Source organism: Gopherus flavomarginatus, chromosome 1, assembly GCF_025201925.1.
Source record: "Gopherus flavomarginatus isolate rGopFla2 chromosome 1, rGopFla2.mat.asm, whole genome shotgun sequence".
NCBI lineage: Eukaryota > Metazoa > Chordata > Testudines > Testudinidae > Gopherus > Gopherus flavomarginatus.
Genome location: NC_066617.1, coordinates 258,256,619 through 258,275,301, shown reverse-complemented (window position 1 = coordinate 258,275,301; position 18,683 = coordinate 258,256,619). Strand labels below are relative to the sequence as shown.

The 18,683-nt window shown below is 46.8% G+C and overlaps 1 protein-coding gene across 1 annotated transcript in view; it reads left to right on the top strand.

Annotated features, from left to right (window-relative positions):
- Positions 1 to 18,683, top strand: part of TMEM255B (transmembrane protein 255B) — a 124,724-nt gene that overhangs the window by 96,030 nt on the left and 10,011 nt on the right. Inside the window, exons 6-8 of the mRNA XM_050922658.1 lie at positions 655 to 740; positions 8,889 to 9,048; positions 16,805 to 16,951. Coding sequence (XP_050778615.1) covers positions 655 to 740; positions 8,889 to 9,048; positions 16,805 to 16,951 — 393 coding nt within the window. The remainder of the gene's footprint in view (positions 1 to 654; positions 741 to 8,888; positions 9,049 to 16,804; positions 16,952 to 18,683) is intronic.

Sequence of the window (18,683 nt, the reverse complement as noted above, 5' to 3'; positions counted from 1 at the left end):
GAGCTGCCGCCGAAGTGCTTTATCTTTTCTTCTTTTTTCCTTCGCCACTTGGGGCGGCAAAAAAGCTGGAGCCGGCCCTGTCCAGGAGATGCAGGGGGTTCTAACAGGTAGACAGAAAGACTTAATATCATTCACTAGAGAATATTATTATTCACATCTCTGGCTGCAGAAAGAGGCCTTAGTGTAAATGACAATCAGGCCCATGATATCACGTTTAGATTATAAAAAAAAGGTGAAGAGATTTGATCCAACAAGTTCATGCCAGCAAAGCCTTATAACATCTGAGGGGAAGTATTTTCAGTATTTTTATGGTGCTTTCAACAAAAAATGCAAGAACCTTTTCTGGGGTTGTATGGATTGTGTTTGAATGCTGAAGACACTTTTGGCGGTTGTTTGTACAGTTTCTCTCCAGTTTCCAATCCAAAAGGAATGTCTGGATACCTGTCAGTTATTGTCGAATGTTGTAGTCTCACTGTGGCCTCTCTGCCTGCTTCCTCTCCTTTGGGTGAAAGATAATTTTTGTACCAGTGCAAGCACCTGAGAGTAAACCAAATGTGTTGCTTCTATGTGGTCAGTGGGATGACTTGTAAAATGGTGGCCAGGTTCTGGAACTCCAGTATTAGACTAAAGAATGGTCCCTTCTCTTATTCCCAGGTAACATGTTATACCTTAAGCAGCAAGTGCGAGCTGAGAGTAAAGAGCAATACATGCTACTGCTGTGACCTGTACAACTGTGAAAAGTAAGTATGTGCTCTGTCAGAATGTGTATATTTATTTGTACAGTATATGGATTCTAGAGTACGGACCCTTTGCATTTAGGCCAGTACCCTGGGAATCAGCACACAGCTGGCTAGCAGCTGTGCACTGGTGATAACTCTGTGAGAAGGCACATGAATACTCCCCATCCCAAACTGCAGAACCAGTGCATGGCCAGAAGCTGCAATAGCACCCACATTGCCTGCAGTACCTTTCACATAATACAAATAGCCCCCTGCATTCAGCCGCACAGTAAGTCCCTATGGTGAGGTCTGTACTGCACAGGAGTGTGCATTCCCCAGATCCTGTTCTTCCTTCCCCAGGGACTTGTAGGATAAACTGTCTTTGGGGGCCCTGCTCACAGTGGAGAAGGGGGCATGGTTTGCCCCTCAGTTCTCTTATTATTTCAGTGAGTTTTCTTTAAAAATTGTCGGTAGGATTTTGTTATGTGGCCACCTAAATAAATAAATAAAGCACAACCTTGTAAAGACTCTTTGGTGAGCTTGCATTACAATTTTCAAAATGGATTTCATGTGATCATTTATTCACAGATCTCTGGGAAGCAAAATTAATGGAGATATCGTTTCCATGTCAAAACTTTACATCATATGCAGGGCCTTGGCGTTTTCACAAGCATTTATGTGCTCAAGGGATTTTACTCAATGGCCATGAGGACAGGGTATGGTATAAGGAGAATGTTGATCATATTTCCAAAAGTTTTCCATTTTAAGTCAATCTTACCAAAACACAGGCTGAGAAGATATAACAGTGGAAGTGCATGAATATGCTAGTCACGTAACAGTAGGTGACTACATTATCCCTTGGAGAGAGGCTAGCCAAAATGGGCCCAGAGTGGTGGTGCAGCAGACTGATGTGGCCTCCCCTACCTGGCAAATAACACTATTGGCAAACAAAATAAACTCATGAGATTTATTTCCAGCCTGAAATCCCTTCCCAGTGCCTTCCTTATTGCACACATGTACGTCAGTACCATTGCAAGCAGCATCATGTTGTGTAATGAGCAGGAAAATCTCCTGGGGTGGGATGGAGTTGGTAGGGAAGGGGCGGATGCTGGCTCTTGTGCTTTCTGTGTACCAGCTGGAAAGTGCTTTTTCACATTTTAAGTATCAGAGGGTAGCCGTGTTAGTCTGGATCTGTAAAAGCAGCAAAGAATCCTGTGGCACCTTATAGACTAACAGACGTTTTGGAGCATGAGCTTTCGTGGGTGAATACCCACTTCCTCAGATGCATGTAATGGAAATATCCAGAGGCAGGTATATATAAGTGTGCTAGCAAGCAAGCTAGAGATAACGAGGTCAGTTCAATCAGGGAGGATGAGGCCCTGTTCTAGCAGTTGAGGTGTGAAAACCAAGAGAGGAGAAACTGGTTCTGTAATTGGCAAGCCATTCACAGTCTTTGTTCAATCCTGAGCTGATGGTGTCAAATTTGCAGATGAACTGAAGCTCAGCAGTTTCTCTTTGAAGTCTGGTCCTGAAGTTTTTTTGCTGCAGGATGGCCACCTTAAGGTCTGCTATAGTGTGGCCAGGGAGGTTGAAGTGCTCTCCTACAGGTTTTTGTATATTGCCATTCCTAATGTCTGATTTGTGTCCATTTATCCTTTTCCGTAGAGACTGTCCAGTTTGGCCGATGTACATAGCAGATGGGCATTGCTGGCATATGATGGCGTATATTACATTGGTGGATGTGCAGGTGAATGAACCAGTGATGGTGTGGCTGATCTGGTTAGGTCCTGTGATGGTGTCGCTGGTGTAGATATGTGGGCAGAGTTGGCATCGAGGTTTGTTGCATGGATTGGTTCCTGAGCTAGAGTTATTATGGTGTGGTGTGCAGTTACTGGTGAGAATATGTTTCAGGTTGGCAGGTTGTCTGTGGGCAAGGATTGGCCTGCCACCCAAGGCCTGTGAAAGTGTGGGATCATTATCCAGGATGGGTTGTAGATCCTTGATGATGCGTTGGAGGGGTTTTAGCTGGGGGCTGTATGTGATGGCCAGTGGAGTCCTGTTGGTTTCTCTCTTGGGTTTGTCTTGCAGTAGGAGGCTTCTGGGTACACGTCTGGCTCTGTTGATCTGTTTCCTTATTTCCTCGTGCGGGTATTGTAGTTTTGAGAATGCTTGGTGGAGATTTTGTAGGTGTTGGTCTCTGTCTGAGGGGTTAGAGCAGATGCGGTTGTACCTCAGTGCTTGGCTGTAGACAATGGATCGTGTGATGTGCCCGGGATGGAAGCTGGAGGCATGAAGGTAGGCATAGCGGTCGGTGGGTTTTCGATATAGGGTGGTGTTAATGTGACCATCACTTATTTGCACCGTGGTGTCAAGAAAGTGGACCTCCCGTGTAGATTGGTCCAGGCTGAGGTTGATGGTGGGGTGGAAGCTGTTGAAATCATGGTGGAATTTTTCCAGAGTCTCCTTCCCATGGGTCCAGATGATGAAGATGTCATCAATGTAGCGTAGATAGAGAAGGGGTGTGAGTGGACGAGAGCTGAGGAAGCGTTGTTCCAGGTCGGCCATGAAGATATTGGCATACTGTGGGGCCATGCGGGTGCCCATAGCAGTGCCACTGATCTGGAGATATATATTGTCATCAAATTTGAAATAGTTGTGTGTAAGTATAAAGGCACAGAGCTCAGCAGCCAGTTGTGCTGTGGCATCATCAGGGATAGTGTTCCTGACAGCTTGTATTCCATCTGTGTGTGGGATGTTTGTGTAGAGAGCCTCTACATCCATGGTGGCTAGGATGGTGTTTTCTGGGAGGTCACCAATGCATTGTAGTTTCCTCAGGAAATCAGTGGTGTCACGGAGATAGCTGGGAGTGCTGGTGGCATAGGGTCTGAGTAGAGAGTCCATATATCCAGATAGTCCTTCAGTGAGAGTGCCAATGCCCGAGATGATGGGGCGTCCAGGATTTCCGGGTTTGTGGATCTTGGGTAGTAGATAGAATAACCCTGGTCGGGGCTCTAGGGGTATGTTGATTTCTTCTGGTGTTAGTGTAGGGAGTGTCCTGAGTAGATGCTGTAGTTTCTTAGTGTATTCCTCAGTGGGATCTGAGGGAAGTGGCCTGTAGAATTTGGTATTGGAGAGTTGTCTGGCTGCCTCCTTTTGATAGTCAGACCTGTTCATGATGACAACGGCACCTCCTTTATCAGCCTCTTTGATGATAATGTCAGGGTGGTTTCTGAGGCTGTGGATGGCATTGCGTTCTGCACGACTTAGGTTGTGAGGCAAGCGATGTTGTTGTTCCACAAACCCGGAAATCCTGGACGCCCCATCATCTCGGGCATTGGCACTCTCACTGAAGGACTATCTGGATATATGGACTCTCTACTCAGACCCTATGCCACCAGCACTCCCAGCTATCTCCGTGACACCACTGATTTCCTGAGGAAACTACAATGCATTGGTGACCTCCCAGAAAACACCATCCTAGCCACCATGGATGTAGAGGCTCTCTACACAAACATCCCACACACAGATGGAATACAAGCTGTCAGGAACACTATCCCTGATGATGCCACAGCACAACTGGCTGCTGAGCTCTGTGCCTTTATACTTACACACAACTATTTCAAATTTGATGACAATATATATCTCCAGATCAGTGGCACTGCTATGGGCACCCGCATGGCCCCACAGTATGCCAATATCTTCATGGCCGACCTGGAACAACGCTTCCTCAGCTCTCGTCCACTCACACCCCTTCTCTATCTACGCTACATTGATGACATCTTCATCATCTGGACCCATGGGAAGGAGACTCTGGAAAAATTCCACCATGATTTCAACAGCTTCCACCCCACCATCAACCTCAGCCTGGACCAATCTACACGGGAGGTCCACTTTCTTGACACCACGGTGCAAATAAGTGATGGTCACATTAACACCACCCTATATCGAAAACCCACCGACCGCTATGCCTACCTTCATGCCTCCAGCTTCCATCCCGGGCACATCACACGATCCATTGTCTACAGCCAAGCACTGAGGTACAACCGCATCTGCTCTAACCCCTCAGACAGAGACCAACACCTACAAAATCTCCACCAAGCATTCTCAAAACTACAATACCCGCACGAGGAAATAAGGAAACAGATCAACAGAGCCAGACGTGTACCCAGAAGCCTCCTACTGCAAGACAAACCCAAGAGAGAAACCAACAGGACTCCACTGGCCATCACATACAGCCCCCAGCTAAAACCCCTCCAACGCATCATCAAGGATCTACAACCCATCCTGGATAATGATCCCACACTTTCACAGGCCTTGGGTGGCAGGCCAATCCTTGCCCACAGACAACCTGCCAACCTGAAACATATTCTCACCAGTAACTGCACACCACACCATAATAACTCTAGCTCAGGAACCAATCCATGCAACAAACCTCGATGCCAACTCTGCCCACATATCTACACCAGCGACACCATCACAGGACCTAACCAGATCAGCCACACCATCACTGGTTCATTCACCTGCACATCCACCAATGTAATATATGCCATCATATGCCAGCAATGCCCATCTGCTATGTACATCGGCCAAACTGGACAGTCTCTACGGAAAAGGATAAATGGACACAAATCAGACATTAGGAATGGCAATATACAAAAACCTGTAGGAGAGCACTTCAACCTCCCTGGCCACACTATAGCAGACCTTAAGGTGGCCATCCTGCAGCAAAAAAACTTCAGGACCAGACTTCAAAGAGAAACTGCTGAGCTTCAGTTCATCTGCAAATTTGACACCATCAGCTCAGGATTGAACAAAGACTGTGAATGGCTTGCCAATTACAGAACCAGTTTCTCCTCTCTTGGTTTTCACACCTCAACTGCTAGAACAGGGCCTCATCCTCCCTGATTGAACTGACCTCGTTATCTCTAGCTTGCTTGCTAGCACACTTATATATACCTGCCTCTGGATATTTCCATTACATGCATCTGAGGAAGTGGGTATTCACCCACGAAAGCTCATGCTCCAAAACGTCTGTTAGTCTATAAGGTGCCACAGGATTCTTTGCTGCTTTCACATTTTAGTGTCACGCACCCTAGATTGACCTCCTGAATCCCGCCAGGTTCACATCAGAGCTCTCATTTTTTTGTTTTTACCCAGGCCTGCAACCCTGAATGACCCAGCCCTCCTCAAACCTAGGTTGCCACATATGGGAATTCCAAAAGTCATACAAGTTTGGGAGAAGGTGGTTTTCAGTGAAACTGGTAGAGAAACGGACAAATATGTTTTGCTTTTGCAAACTCTCCCCCCCACAAAAAAAACAAAAAGAAACATTTTGTTAAGCTGTACTTCCCTGAAGGATTAAAGTGAAGTTTGGGACTAGAGGGAGATATGAGTTTCCCCAGAATGCTAGAACAGTGGATGAGTTTCTGGGGTTCAGATTTATGGAACCAATTTGATAAAGTCGAAGCCTGGATAAATGCTTTTCTTCCCTTGCCTAAATCGAACTGCTGTGGTATGTCTGCTACTGATCAGGGTAGTGCCATCTGTACTTTTGTAATTTTAGTGAAAGCAATTTATTCACTCATCCTAGTGTGTGTGTTTTATTTAACTTCAGTCTTAAGGTTTTCAGGAAGTGGTTTGATCTGGTTAGAGAGGTGAGAAATAAGAAGCTAACAATAGAGATGCACAAAATAATGCATGGCATAGCAAAGGTAAAGCGGACCCTCTCATTCACCCTTTTTATAGTATAAGAACAAAGGGAAATCCACCTGAATTGGAAGGCGATATATTGAAACTGGGAATATTTTCTTAACAAGACATAATTAATGGTGAATCTCACTGCTGCAAGGTAACATTGACTCCAAGAGTTTAGCAAGATACAACACAGAATTGATCCTTAAATGGATAAATAGAACACCCTCAGTTATGAGATAGAGTGAAAAATATAAGGGATTGAAAGTTAACCCTTTTGCTTCTGGGCATGAACCACTAACTTATAAGAGGCTTGGAAGAAACTCCCTTGTAGGCAGCCCATGTAGCCTGTACATTATGGGCCTTCTTGCACCTCCCTGTGAAGCACCTGGTACTGGTCGCCGTCCAAGACGGGAGATGATTTTATTATCTATTTATATTGTGATAGTGCCGAGAGAGCCCAACCAAGATCAAGGCCCCACTGGACTAATCAATGAACAAACAGACTGAGAGACCATCTCTGCCCTAAAGGCTTCAGCTGTTTTGTCTGTGCAGATTGTACAGGTTGCGAGGGAAAACAGGCAGAGAGAGGTGAAGAGCTAGATTCACAAAGGTGCTTTGGCATTTGCATTCAACATTTAGGCACCATGGATATTCTCAAAGCCATGGCTCAGCTGCCATCTCATCCTGAAGTCCCAAAGCACCTACATTTCTGCCAGCAGGCATGTGCAAAGCCATTTCAGTCCCAGTGCTCAGACCATCCCTGCAGGCTAGGGCTTTGCACAAAAGCCAGTCTGTGGGGGTGCAGAGGGGTGTGTCTCCCAGAATACCTAGTAAGCTAGTGGTTTAGAAACTCACCTGGGAGGTGGAACATCTCAGGTAGAATCCCTGCCTGAGAGCAGGTGCTTGAACACAGGTCTCTCACCTCACAGGTGAGTGCTCTGACCGCTGGGGTGCTGGATATTCTGAAGTGGGTCTCTCAGTCTCTCCTGTTGGAGCTGTTCCACTTCATAGAATCAATTAAATATTTACTGAAGCAGGGACTTATGCCTTCCACCCCCAGGGGAGTGCCCTAGCCACCAGGCCACAGGGACAATCTTTCTCTAACCCAATGACTAAGGATGCCATTAGGGAATAGAGCACCTAAGTACCTTTGTGAATGTGACCAGTGCTAAGGGGACCATTGGCTTTATCTGCTATAGGTTTGATATTTATATAAATACTTGGGGCTGGCTTGGCTCTGCACAGGAGCAGGGCCGGCGCTTCCATTTAGGTGACCTAGGCGGTCGCCTAGGGCGCTGGGATTTGGGGGGCAGCATTTTGCCACCCTCGGTGGCAATTCAGCAGCGGGGGGGGTCCTTCCACGCTCCGGGTCTTCGGCGGCAATTCTGCGGCGGGTCCTTCACTCGCTCCGGGACCCGCCGCCAAAGTGCCCCGAAGACCAGGAGCCGCGGAAAGATCCCCCTGCCGCAGAATTGCCGCCAATGACCGGGAGCACAGAAGAATCCCCACCTAGGGCACCAAAAACCCTGGCGCCGCTCCTGCACAGGAGCACTTTAGGTTTCTCCATGCCTTCCCTTTCTCCTTAGCATTTTCCCTACCCAGGATCCCCAGTTGCACTCCATGAGCCTCACTGGAACTCAGAGCAAACATTTCACAGGACATTCTTCTCTGCCTTTCATCAAAATGTCCCCATGCTGAAAGGAAGGGCTTCGGAGGTAGCATGCATATCCCCAGAGCAAGCAGGCAGAAACTCTCCCCAGCTGAGATAGCTGGTATGGAAGTGGGTGGGTGGGAAAGTGTTACTACTCGGCAGTTATGTTTGCCTTGTGTTTGCAAATAGAATAGCAGAGTGTTTCAAAACATGGGATTTAGTTTCTCCAAATACCACACAGACTCTGCAGCTAACAAAGCTTGGGTTCATAATTTGCCTGATTTGTAATAGCAGTTGCTATGTATGAATGTAAAATATTATTTCTAGATAGCACAATCTGCAATTTGAAGGAACATATTTCTGAAATCCATTAGGTCCTGAATTGTGTTGCCTCTGTTAGTTTGAAACCACAGACACTATGCAAATGTAGCCAGTTAGTAAAATGTAGCCAGTTAGAAAATGGTACCAAAAAATCCCCACATGTGCTAATGCTAGTAAGCTGAATGAGAGGCAGCACTGGGGGCTCCCCTAGCATGGCCATTGGTAGCTTTATTTTTTGTTAAACCAGTTTAATTTGACATAGTGATTAAAAAAAACAAGTCAGTCTGCTGAGAATCTATACCAGAGCTCCCAGAGGGTTAGCTGAGCAATGTTAGCTCATGTGGGAATGTTCGTGTACAATTTCCTCGTCCAGACAAGGCTGGACTACTTGCTCTTGCTTCAGGTATTTTGCCCAGGAAAAAAACAAACATTTTAGGATTTAGCTGGGCTGATGCTCTGTAAATCACTGATGTAGCAGTGACGCCATTTCTATCCCACTGCAGTTCAGAACAGTCAACCAGCTACTACGAGTTTCTGGGAGTGAACAGCTGTCAGGATGTGGTTCACTTGTACCGGCTGCTGTGGGCCTCCACAGTCTTGAACATCCTTGGATTGTTTCTTGGGATAGTCACGGCAGCCATACTCGGGGCCTTTAAAGACATGGTAAGACTTGCAAGTCTGCAGCTTTTCATCAGTGGTGATTTCTGTATGTTGCTAATTATCCTGTTACATAATGTGTTAAAAAAATAGACAGCGGAACCATACACAGCAAGAGCTCACAAAATGTTTCCTGTATGAGCTTTGAGTTCTTGAACTGTGCTCAGGCCAGGTGTTATAGCTAAGTAGGGTCAGGCCTGGTTAATACACGTGTAGGTAAGAAGCTGGCATCTGTAGCAAGTCATGTTGGTGGTTCAGTAAGTGGCCTCTTTTTTCTGAGTCAGCACTGAACTGTTGGCCCAACATGGTGCTAGGAGGTGCCAGTTTGGTGCAGGTGGTGCCAATTTAATAGATGATGTATGAAATCGAGGTCCTATCCACTTGTGAATATTAAAGATTGTGTGATAAGTGTTCCAAAGAGCAGGGATGAGCTCTGGGGTATCAGCCAGGTTCTGATGTGAACTATCACATTCTGCTAACCTAAATCCCCTTTTTGGTTTCCATAAGAGATGCCATTCTTCTTCCCTGCCTCAGCCTGCCCTAACCCACTGTGCAGTGGTGGTGTGTGAGGACAGTAGCTGCTGCGCTGTGCTGAAGAGGTGGCTGTGATTAAGTGTGGATAAAATGATTCCAAAATACATGGCTGTATGTTCCTGGCTGTTCTGCAAGGGGGAGCGGATCAAACCCAGGTTACTGTGATTACATGAGGCTAGGGAATCAGCATAGATGGAAAAGACATACTTCCTCCCTTCCCCTCAGGAGCAGCCACCACCCTAACAGTGTTTACTTCACAATATTCATAAGTCTTTGGGGTATCACTTGCCAAAAGCAAGAGGACGGCAGAGGGACCAGGGAGCATTGTCTCCAGCAAAGCTGCCTTCATTTAGCTGCAAAAGACCATGCATAAGTTAGTGTTGCTTGTTGCTACATTAATTCCTGGTGTGCATCTTCTGTGGCCAGGACTGATTCAGACAATGCTGGTCAACCTGTAGCTACAGAGGCCCCTGCCTAAAGGGCACGTTGAAACAGTGATGTGATGTTTGCCTTTGCTGCGTGATGGGGAGTGTAAGCTATTTTGTGATGATAACTTAAGGCCCCCTGAGGAATTGTGATTTCTCCCCCTTTATTGCTACTCTGGCAGGCACGTGTCACTGACTCTGCTCCACTCCCCATGAAGCTGGCAGGTCAGATAAGTTGATTAGGAAGGGGGTAGGGTTGGATAATGTTACACATTGAATCTTGGGCCTGGCAGCTCCCATGCCCAGGCTCACGTGTTTGCACAAGGCTAAAGATTTGCTTGAACTGCTTCTGTCAGAGGAATGGGTAGCAGACAGCTGTAGTGGGGAGTTAATGCAGCATGGCCACTACCCAGGCTGCAGGAATGAGGTGGGGATAGGCATGGAACACAGAAACGCTGCTGCTCTGCACAAATACCCTGAGATCCATCAGGTTGGGGCTAGCATTTCCCACTGATATTTTGGCTCCATGTGGACTGCAGGTCATGTCTTTGCCACTGCCCTCTCCCCCCCCCCCTCCCCCCCCGCACTGGTGTTAATCCTTCCTTTAACATGAAGTGATCCTCAGAGGGTTTATTCAGGAGGGGATGATATGGCCCCTCATTTGTAAAGTACTTTAGGACCTTTGGGATGAAAGGCTGTGTGTAAATATAAGCTGGCAGATTGTATTTACAGGAGATAGGAGTTGACCAGGAGCTGGCAGCAAAGATGATTCAAAGTACATTTGACCATAACACTGACACTTGGAGACATTCCTTTATAACAGTGGTGCTCTAACTTTTTCAGTCGTGCCTCCTCTTAGCAGTGACAGAATCTGTCTGTGCTTCGCTTCCCCCTCCATTACTGCACAGCCAAGGCTGCCTTGGCAGCTGAGCTTGGGCTGAAGGAGAAGCTGGGGGTGGAACTGGGGATGAGGGAGGAGCTGGGGCTAGGGGCAGAGCTGGTGTGGGGTGGAGAGGGCCTGGAGGTGGAGCAGGACTGGAGGCTAAATGAGGTTGGGGGAGGAGCTGCATGCGCCCCCCCCACGAATGTTCCTCCACACCACCCTAGGGGGCACACTCCTCGGTTTGGGGATCACTGCTTATAAATATATTCCTCCTATTCAGGCACAACCACCCCTGTGTGCTTCCTTCAGTAAAACACACACAGGAAAACAAGCTGTCAGTAACTAACTCTGTGTCATGATTCAGGGCTTTTAGAAACATTTTATTATAGCAGGACCATGTGAGTTATTTAAAAACACCTCATTGTTAAAAGGCTGCACAATGTACACCAGTACACAATTGCCCGCCTACGTTCGGCAAACCACCACACTCAGCCATTTTGCACAAGCAGTGTGTAAACACACAGCAGAATAGCTAGGCGTGAGGGGGACTTGGTGACTCAAGGGCAAGTGGTATGAAGTGTTCCTGTAGTGCCAGTAACGAAACACAGCCATCTAGTAATGGACAGCCTGTGCCTCCCTTGCTGAAGGGAGAACAAGCTGCTTCCCAGCGTTACTCATGTTCTCACTGTATGCTCCACAGACGTGCATGGGGAAAGGTCACATGTAAAAACCAGCAGGTAGAACAGGAAGGAAAAGAATCAGGAGCTTCCTGAGCAGAGAGGAGAATTACAGAGCCAATTTTAACCAATGCTGACACAGCCCTTCTGCCTCATTCTTTCTCCCGGTCTTCCCTTTTTTTGTCTCTACTCTTCCCTTTGACTTTGGAAATGATTTAGATGTTGCTTTTCCTGGGTCCCTGTGCCAGTAGCTTTGTTCAGGCCAGTCTCCTGCAACGGTCAAGACTGATCTGAAACATAGTGAACATCAACCACATTGGATCCATTTGAAATGTCCTGCACTGGGTGTGTCAGGTTTGACTACCCTAGGGTGACCAGACAGCAAATGTGAAAAATAGGGATGGGGGTAAGGGGTAATAGGAGCCTATATAAGAAAAAGACCCAAAAATTGGGACTGTCCTTAGAAAATCGGGATATGTGGTCACCCTAGACTACCCATTTCAGCTCTTGTCACCTTCTACTCCTTGGGATGCATTGGCCAGGGCAACGAGGTGAAAGGAGGAAGCCTTTCAGTACTTCCCCTGGGGAGGTGGTGTGGCTAGTGCCAGATTGTTGTGAAGTCTTTTTCTCTTCTGAAGCCCTCACTTGATCAATTTGTGAGCACCACTGCTACATCAAGAATTAAATTTCCATCTTTGGAGACTGAGACATCATAGTCTTCTACCCAGCACTGGAAATCTCGAATTTGTTTCTGTAACACCTGCTGTAGGTGCTGTGAAGGACAATGGCTCTATTGCTAAATGCTATAAAGATGCGTTTAATTTTTAACAACACATTTCTCCAGGCTAGCAGGGCTGCTGTGGGCAGAGGCACAATGTACATTAGGAGACAGATGCAGATAAGTAATGGGAAGGTGGTGCTTAAACCTTACAAGGCAGGTTAAAAGGTAATTAAATTAAATTAAGCTTTACCAAAACCAATAGGAGTTGCAAATGTTCTTCTGAGAATTAGGCTATAATGGTGAAATCCACCCCTGTGCGGAGGGCCAACACAAGGCTTATACAACACATAAATCCCACTTTTACTTCAGCTCAGGCTTAAAGGGTAACTTAGGTGTTGCACAGACCTTGGACTTGTCTTTTGCTCCAGAAATACTCGTTGGGGTGAAACTAATCCCTCTGCAAGCATTGATTTACTGTCACTGTTCATGAGGGATGCAAAGCTATTGAAATGTTCCTACAAGAGACAGAATAATTGTGACCAAGTTTCATACCCTCACACATCACAATATGCTGGAAAGGCTGAGCTTGCATTTACAGATTTGGGCACTCAGGCCAAGCAAGCATCCAAGCAGCAAAAAGCAATGGAATGAAACTACAGCAGCGGTCATGCAACATCATCCCAGCGTGGAGCAAGTTTGTTCAGCTCCTGACAAAGCTGAGGAAATCAGAGAGCTGCTTAAGTTTCCTCTGCAGCAGGAGTGGAGGGGTGGGAGTGAGCACTTTATCTGCTTATGACTAAAGCTGTGTAAATCACCACAAACATGTGTTAAACAGAGAAACCCCACAATAGTGTCAAACAGTATAAAAATCAATACTAGAACCGCTGTTATCCACTACAGCAAATGATTTTCCAGTCTCCTCTTGGGCAACCTACACTATCTGGTTTACTGATTTGCTACTTTATTTCAGTAGCTGTGTATCAATAAACAGCAGTTAGGAAACTGGGGCCTCGGAAAATACTAAGTTGGGCAAGGAAAGGCATGGAAAAGGGGATGGGGTTGATATAAAAAAAAATAAAATTTGGGGTGAGAGAATCATCATCTGTTTTTTAATGATGTAATCTCAGAAATACCACAGGCATTTTGAAGGTTTATACAGAAATTGTCCCTGAGGGCATGTCTTTAAGGATGAAATCTAAAAGAGACAGCTAGGATGTCTAGTAAAAATCATGTGTAGCTTTGGGGAGCTATAGCTACCAGTTATAGCTATGGTGGTGCAAGAATGAGCTGAAAAAAAAAGTGCAATTGCTTTGAAACCCATCAGCTTTTCTGCACAGAAAATATTAATTTGTCTTCCAAAAATTGGAACATAGTTGCTTCTAGTGCATGAGTTTCTGGCACAGTGGTTTTAAAAGTTTTCAGAGATTGTGGTGAGAAGGACCAACATATGTAGCATGTAACAAGTAAAGAAGTTGGCTAACTGCAATGAATACAAATAGAATACCTGTGTTTCATGTTGCTGTTGAACAGATCGATAAGTCTCAGCCTACATTTCATGCTTCATTCTGATTCAGGACTGAGCCACATTCTGGCATGAGTGACTCATGTATTTCTTCAGCTTTCTTCAGCCTTACTCTCTTTTGCTTGTTCTCACTATTTCTCTGGAGTAGGGGATGTCTCTTTGTTCCACACTTTCCTTTCTCTAGCCATGGCGGGAGAGAGGCCCCGCTCCACAAAGATATTTAGGATCTGGGCCAGAAGCATGGGGGAGGGGGCAGTTCTGTATTAATGTACATATTTGCATTAGATGTCTATGAAATTCATGATAATTAGAAATAAGCATCCCCAGACAGCTTAGATACATGTTGAAATTTACCTAGAACAGAGCTTAGTCAACTGTTTTTTCTGTTGAAACCAAAGGGAGGACGATCCTTGCGATTTCAGTAAAGCGATTTCACAGGGACATTGCTACCTCCATGCAATAAGCTCAGAGTCAGCCCCTTCCATAGAAACACCCAGTAAAGTTATTACTGTAATTACATTTATGTATTTTTATTATTTCTATATAATTATGTATCGATCCAACATTTGATAGAAAAACATTCTTCTTATGTCCCATGTTATGTGTTAAGCACTGACATGGTCCTTGGTTACACAAAATCCAAAGGAAGCCTTCAGCCCCATCATCGTGGAAATGGTTGTAGATGCCACCTTCCCAGATCAGCATGGCTGTGAGCTTGTAGACATTTCCTCACTTAGGCCTCACAGACAGAATGGAATTTTAGAAAGGGGCAAGATGAATGGCTAGAGTGTGGCAGAGAGGAGTGGAGATGGAAAAAGAGTTACCGTATAACCAGGGCCGGCACCAGCGTTTTTGCTGTCCCAAGCAGTGAAGAAAAAAAGCCGCGATGGGCAGCACTTCGGCAGCAGCTCTACCCCGCCGCTTCATTCTTCAGCAGCAATTCGGCGGCAGGTCCTTCGCTCCAAGAGGGACTGAGGGACCCGCTGCCAAGTTACCACCGAAGACCCGGACATGCTGCCCCTTTCCATTGGCCGCCCCAAGCACCTGCTTGCTGCGCTGGTGCCTGGAGCCAGCCCTGCTTATAACCTTTGAATGGCAGAGTGTTGCACCTAGTATTTCAACATATTCCTAGGGAGGACTCTGGACTGCCTCCACTTACATTTTGTGAAGCTTCCCTACTCCTCATTAACTAGTTATGAGCCTGGAAGACATGGATGCTGTCCCCCAGGGCTTGCCACAACAGCCCCCAATCCTTCGAGTTGCTCTGCAGGATCGCGGCCTATGTGGCTAAACAATACAAATCAGACACTAAGAGCCCTGGGTGCCACAGGGGATTGTTTTACATTGGAGTGGGCAAACTTTTTGGCCCGAGGGCCACATCTGGGTGGGGAAATTGCATGTAGGGCTGTGGCAGGGGGCTGGGTTACGGGATGTGCAGGAAGGGGCTCAGGGCAAGGGATTGAGGCAAAGGAGGGGTACAAGGAGTACGAGGGGGCTCAGGGCAGGGGGTTGGGGTGCACAGTGCGGGAGAGGGCTCAGGCCAGTGGTGCACAGAGGTGTGCAGGGTGCAGTAGTGTGTTGAGGGTGCAGGCGGGGGGGCTCAGGGCAGGGGGCTGAGATGCAGCAGGGAGCTCAGGGCAGACAATTGGGGTTCAGGGTGCAGGGGTTCGGGGTCCAGGCTCCAGCCTTGCCCCACTTACCTGGAATGGCTCCGGGAGTGGCAGTGGGGCTAAGACAGGCTCCCTGCCTGCCCTGGCCCTGTGCCGCTCTGGGAAGTGTCCAGCACCACGTCCCTGCGGCCCCTGGGGGAGAGGGGACAGAGGACTCACTCAGAGAGCTGCACTTGCCTGTGGGTACCTCCCCCAAAGCTCCCTTTGGCCATGGTTCCCCGTTTCTGGCCAATGGGAGCTGCAGAGGAGGTACCTCTGCCCCTCCCCCCCGCGTAGGGACGTGGTGCTGGCCACTTCTGGGAGCGGCACAGAGCCCACAGCGCCACTTGGGTGGCAAATCCCGTGGGCCAGATCCAAAGACTTGAGGGGCCAGACCCGTTTTACATGTACAGAAACTATTAGTAAAACAGCAGCTGAATCGTGACCCATATGTCACCTTTGCAAGATGTGATGATTTGCCAGGTTAATCTTAAAAGAACCTCCAGAAAAACGCTGGCTACTCATTGGATCAGGCCCATGAGGGTAGGGAGACAACAAAGGGGTTCTGAAGTAAGGAGTGCTGCAACAGGTCTTCCCTGATGGAACAAATTTGGTGGGAGGCCAGGCCTGGAATAGCAAATGCTAGAAAGGGTATGTGCCACTGCACGTGTCTCAAGAGCAAGAGGAGAAAAAGCCTTATAGCGTCAGTTCATTTATGCAGCTGCAGAGTGAGTGCAGCAGCATGCTTAGTGATGGCAAGAAGTAGGGATATTATGTGCCTGGAGGAGTGGAAAATTGTGGGGTAGGGGTGCTTATGGGGGAAGAGGTCAAGGCTGCCCCCACACACTCTTCATGGGTTCTAGGCTTGGTGCTTCTTGGGCTGGCATCCTGCCCACTGCATCGTCAGCTAGGCTGAGGAAGCGCTGGACATTTCTTAAGGTGAAACAGAAACCAGTTGTGTAACTTCAGACCAACCCCCCCCGCCAGGACACCCTATTTCTAGAGAGTAAAGTAGAAGTGGGGGGTGGGAAGGAGGCTTTAATTTCAAAGTTCTGTGGTTTCCCAACTTACTTCTCTAGAGGGTACGGTGGTATCGTGAGGGTTAATGTATTAATGTTTGAGATTCTTGGATGGCTGGTACAGGCAAAGCAGAAAATGACATTTTTATTAATATAAAGAGGGAAATGACTTGTATAGTGTGTGTATTTTTTATGCTGGGGAAATAAGAAAATAGAAAAATCAAACATTGTCAAACGATCTGATCAGTCAGTTTGATGTAGTCAAACTAGTTTTCCTTTTTTCCTAATCCATGGTTGCATTTTGCTAACATCTTGTTGTCTTTTGTGTTCAGCAGGCACCTCTGTCCCAAATTGCCTTTAGTTCTGTCCCCCCTCCTCAGATCTTGTACAATCCAGCCCAGCAGATCCTGACATATGCCGGTTTTTGTCCCTCTGCTGCAGCTCTTCCTGCGTATTCATCCTATCCTTTACCTCTTCAGGTAGAGTACAAAATGATATTTTCTTGTTAATCCTCTTGAAAGCCAGCTGCTTCTCTGTGGTATAAATCCTGCACTGCTAAATCTTGTCTGCTGTGGGGTTTGGGGGGAGTTGGAGGTGGAAGGGAAGATGGATTGGTTGCCTAAAACGCAGACTCTCCTCTATTTTTACGGAGGTCAGTCCAGATACCGTTTTCAGATTTTCCCCCCAGGTTCCTTCATTGATCATTATTATGTGTTCCTTGGTAGTGCCTAGGAACCCCAATCAAGGATCAGAGTAACACAGTGTTAGGTGCTGTATAGATAAACAAAGACAATCCTTGCCCTGGAAAACTCACTTTAGAGCAGACAGGATTCAGTAGGTGGACAAAACGGAGGAGTGGGGAAGGCTGGGAAGATGAGAAGCATAAATGAGGCCAGTTTAGCAGAAAAGCAAAACTTCCCACCTCACCACTTCCTACGCTGTGCCAGATGGAAGTTATTTGTAAGCATGGCAGCAGAGGTAGGTTTTAAGGAAGGATGATAAGGTGAAAGCATTACAGTTTTTCCTCATGCATAGGGAACAGTCTGGGTTGTTAATAGCATCAATAGCAGCATTAAGGACCATTGCTCTATATATGAGGTATTAACTTTGAAGCACAGTTCTCATGGTCACTAATCCTCTATATTGACTGAAACAAACAATCGTCAAATGGCAATTGCCTGAGAATAATTTGAATTTTGTACAAGCCTGGAGTGAGGAATTCACTTTGGCACCTGAAGTAACAAAATTAGCCAAAGAAATCTAATCTGCTCCCCCATCTTTCTGCTGCTACTCTGGCTCCACAAAAAAAACCAAACAGGTCACCTCTCTGTAACTGTTGTTCTTTGAGATGTGATGCAGACATGTACTCCGTGTACAGGTGTGTGCACATCCCAGCCACCAGAGCTGGAGAACTTTGCATAGCGGTGCCTGTAGTGGCCGCACTCACCCCCTGCGGCCATAGCCCCTCCCCAGGCCATATAAGTGTGGCACTACCCTGACCCCCTCAGTTCCTTCACTCCCAATGTCTGGAGTACAGCCTCCGATGCAGAGGAGATGGAGGGCAGGTCATAGAACAGACATCTGCCTCGCATCGTGAAGAGCAACATTTATGGGTAGGTGACCGTTCTTTTTTCTTCAAGTAGCTGCAGCTGGGTATTCCATGTGTGGGTGCTTCCCAAGCAGTGCTTGTAGGGGTGAGGCTCAAGAGTCTATATAAAGGAGGACTGCATTCCTGAAGTGTGCATCTGATCTGAACGCAGGCATAGTGGCTTGCAAAACTATGCACAGAGGGCCAAGTGGCTGCCCTGCAAGTGTCCAATGTAGGAATGTCATTTAGAAATTCTGTTGACGTTGCCGGCGCACTCGTGGAATGAGCTCATAGCTCTTGAGGAGGCATAGCCTGGGCTACTTCATATCCTGTCATGCTACAGGAAGTTATCCACCTGGACATGGTCTGTGATGAGTCTGCTTGACCCTTCAGTTGTTCACATATGAAACAAACAGATGAGGTGAAGAACGGAAAGGTTTAGTTCTATCCAGATAAAAAGCTAGACATTGCCTGACATTCAGTGTGTAAAGATGCTGCTTCTCTGGGGTTCAATGCAGCTTAGGGAAGAACATTGGTAGATATATAAGTTGGTTCATGTAAAACTGGGAAACAACCTGAGATAAAAATTTAGGGTCTTGCTGCAGGGTTACTTTGTTTCTGGA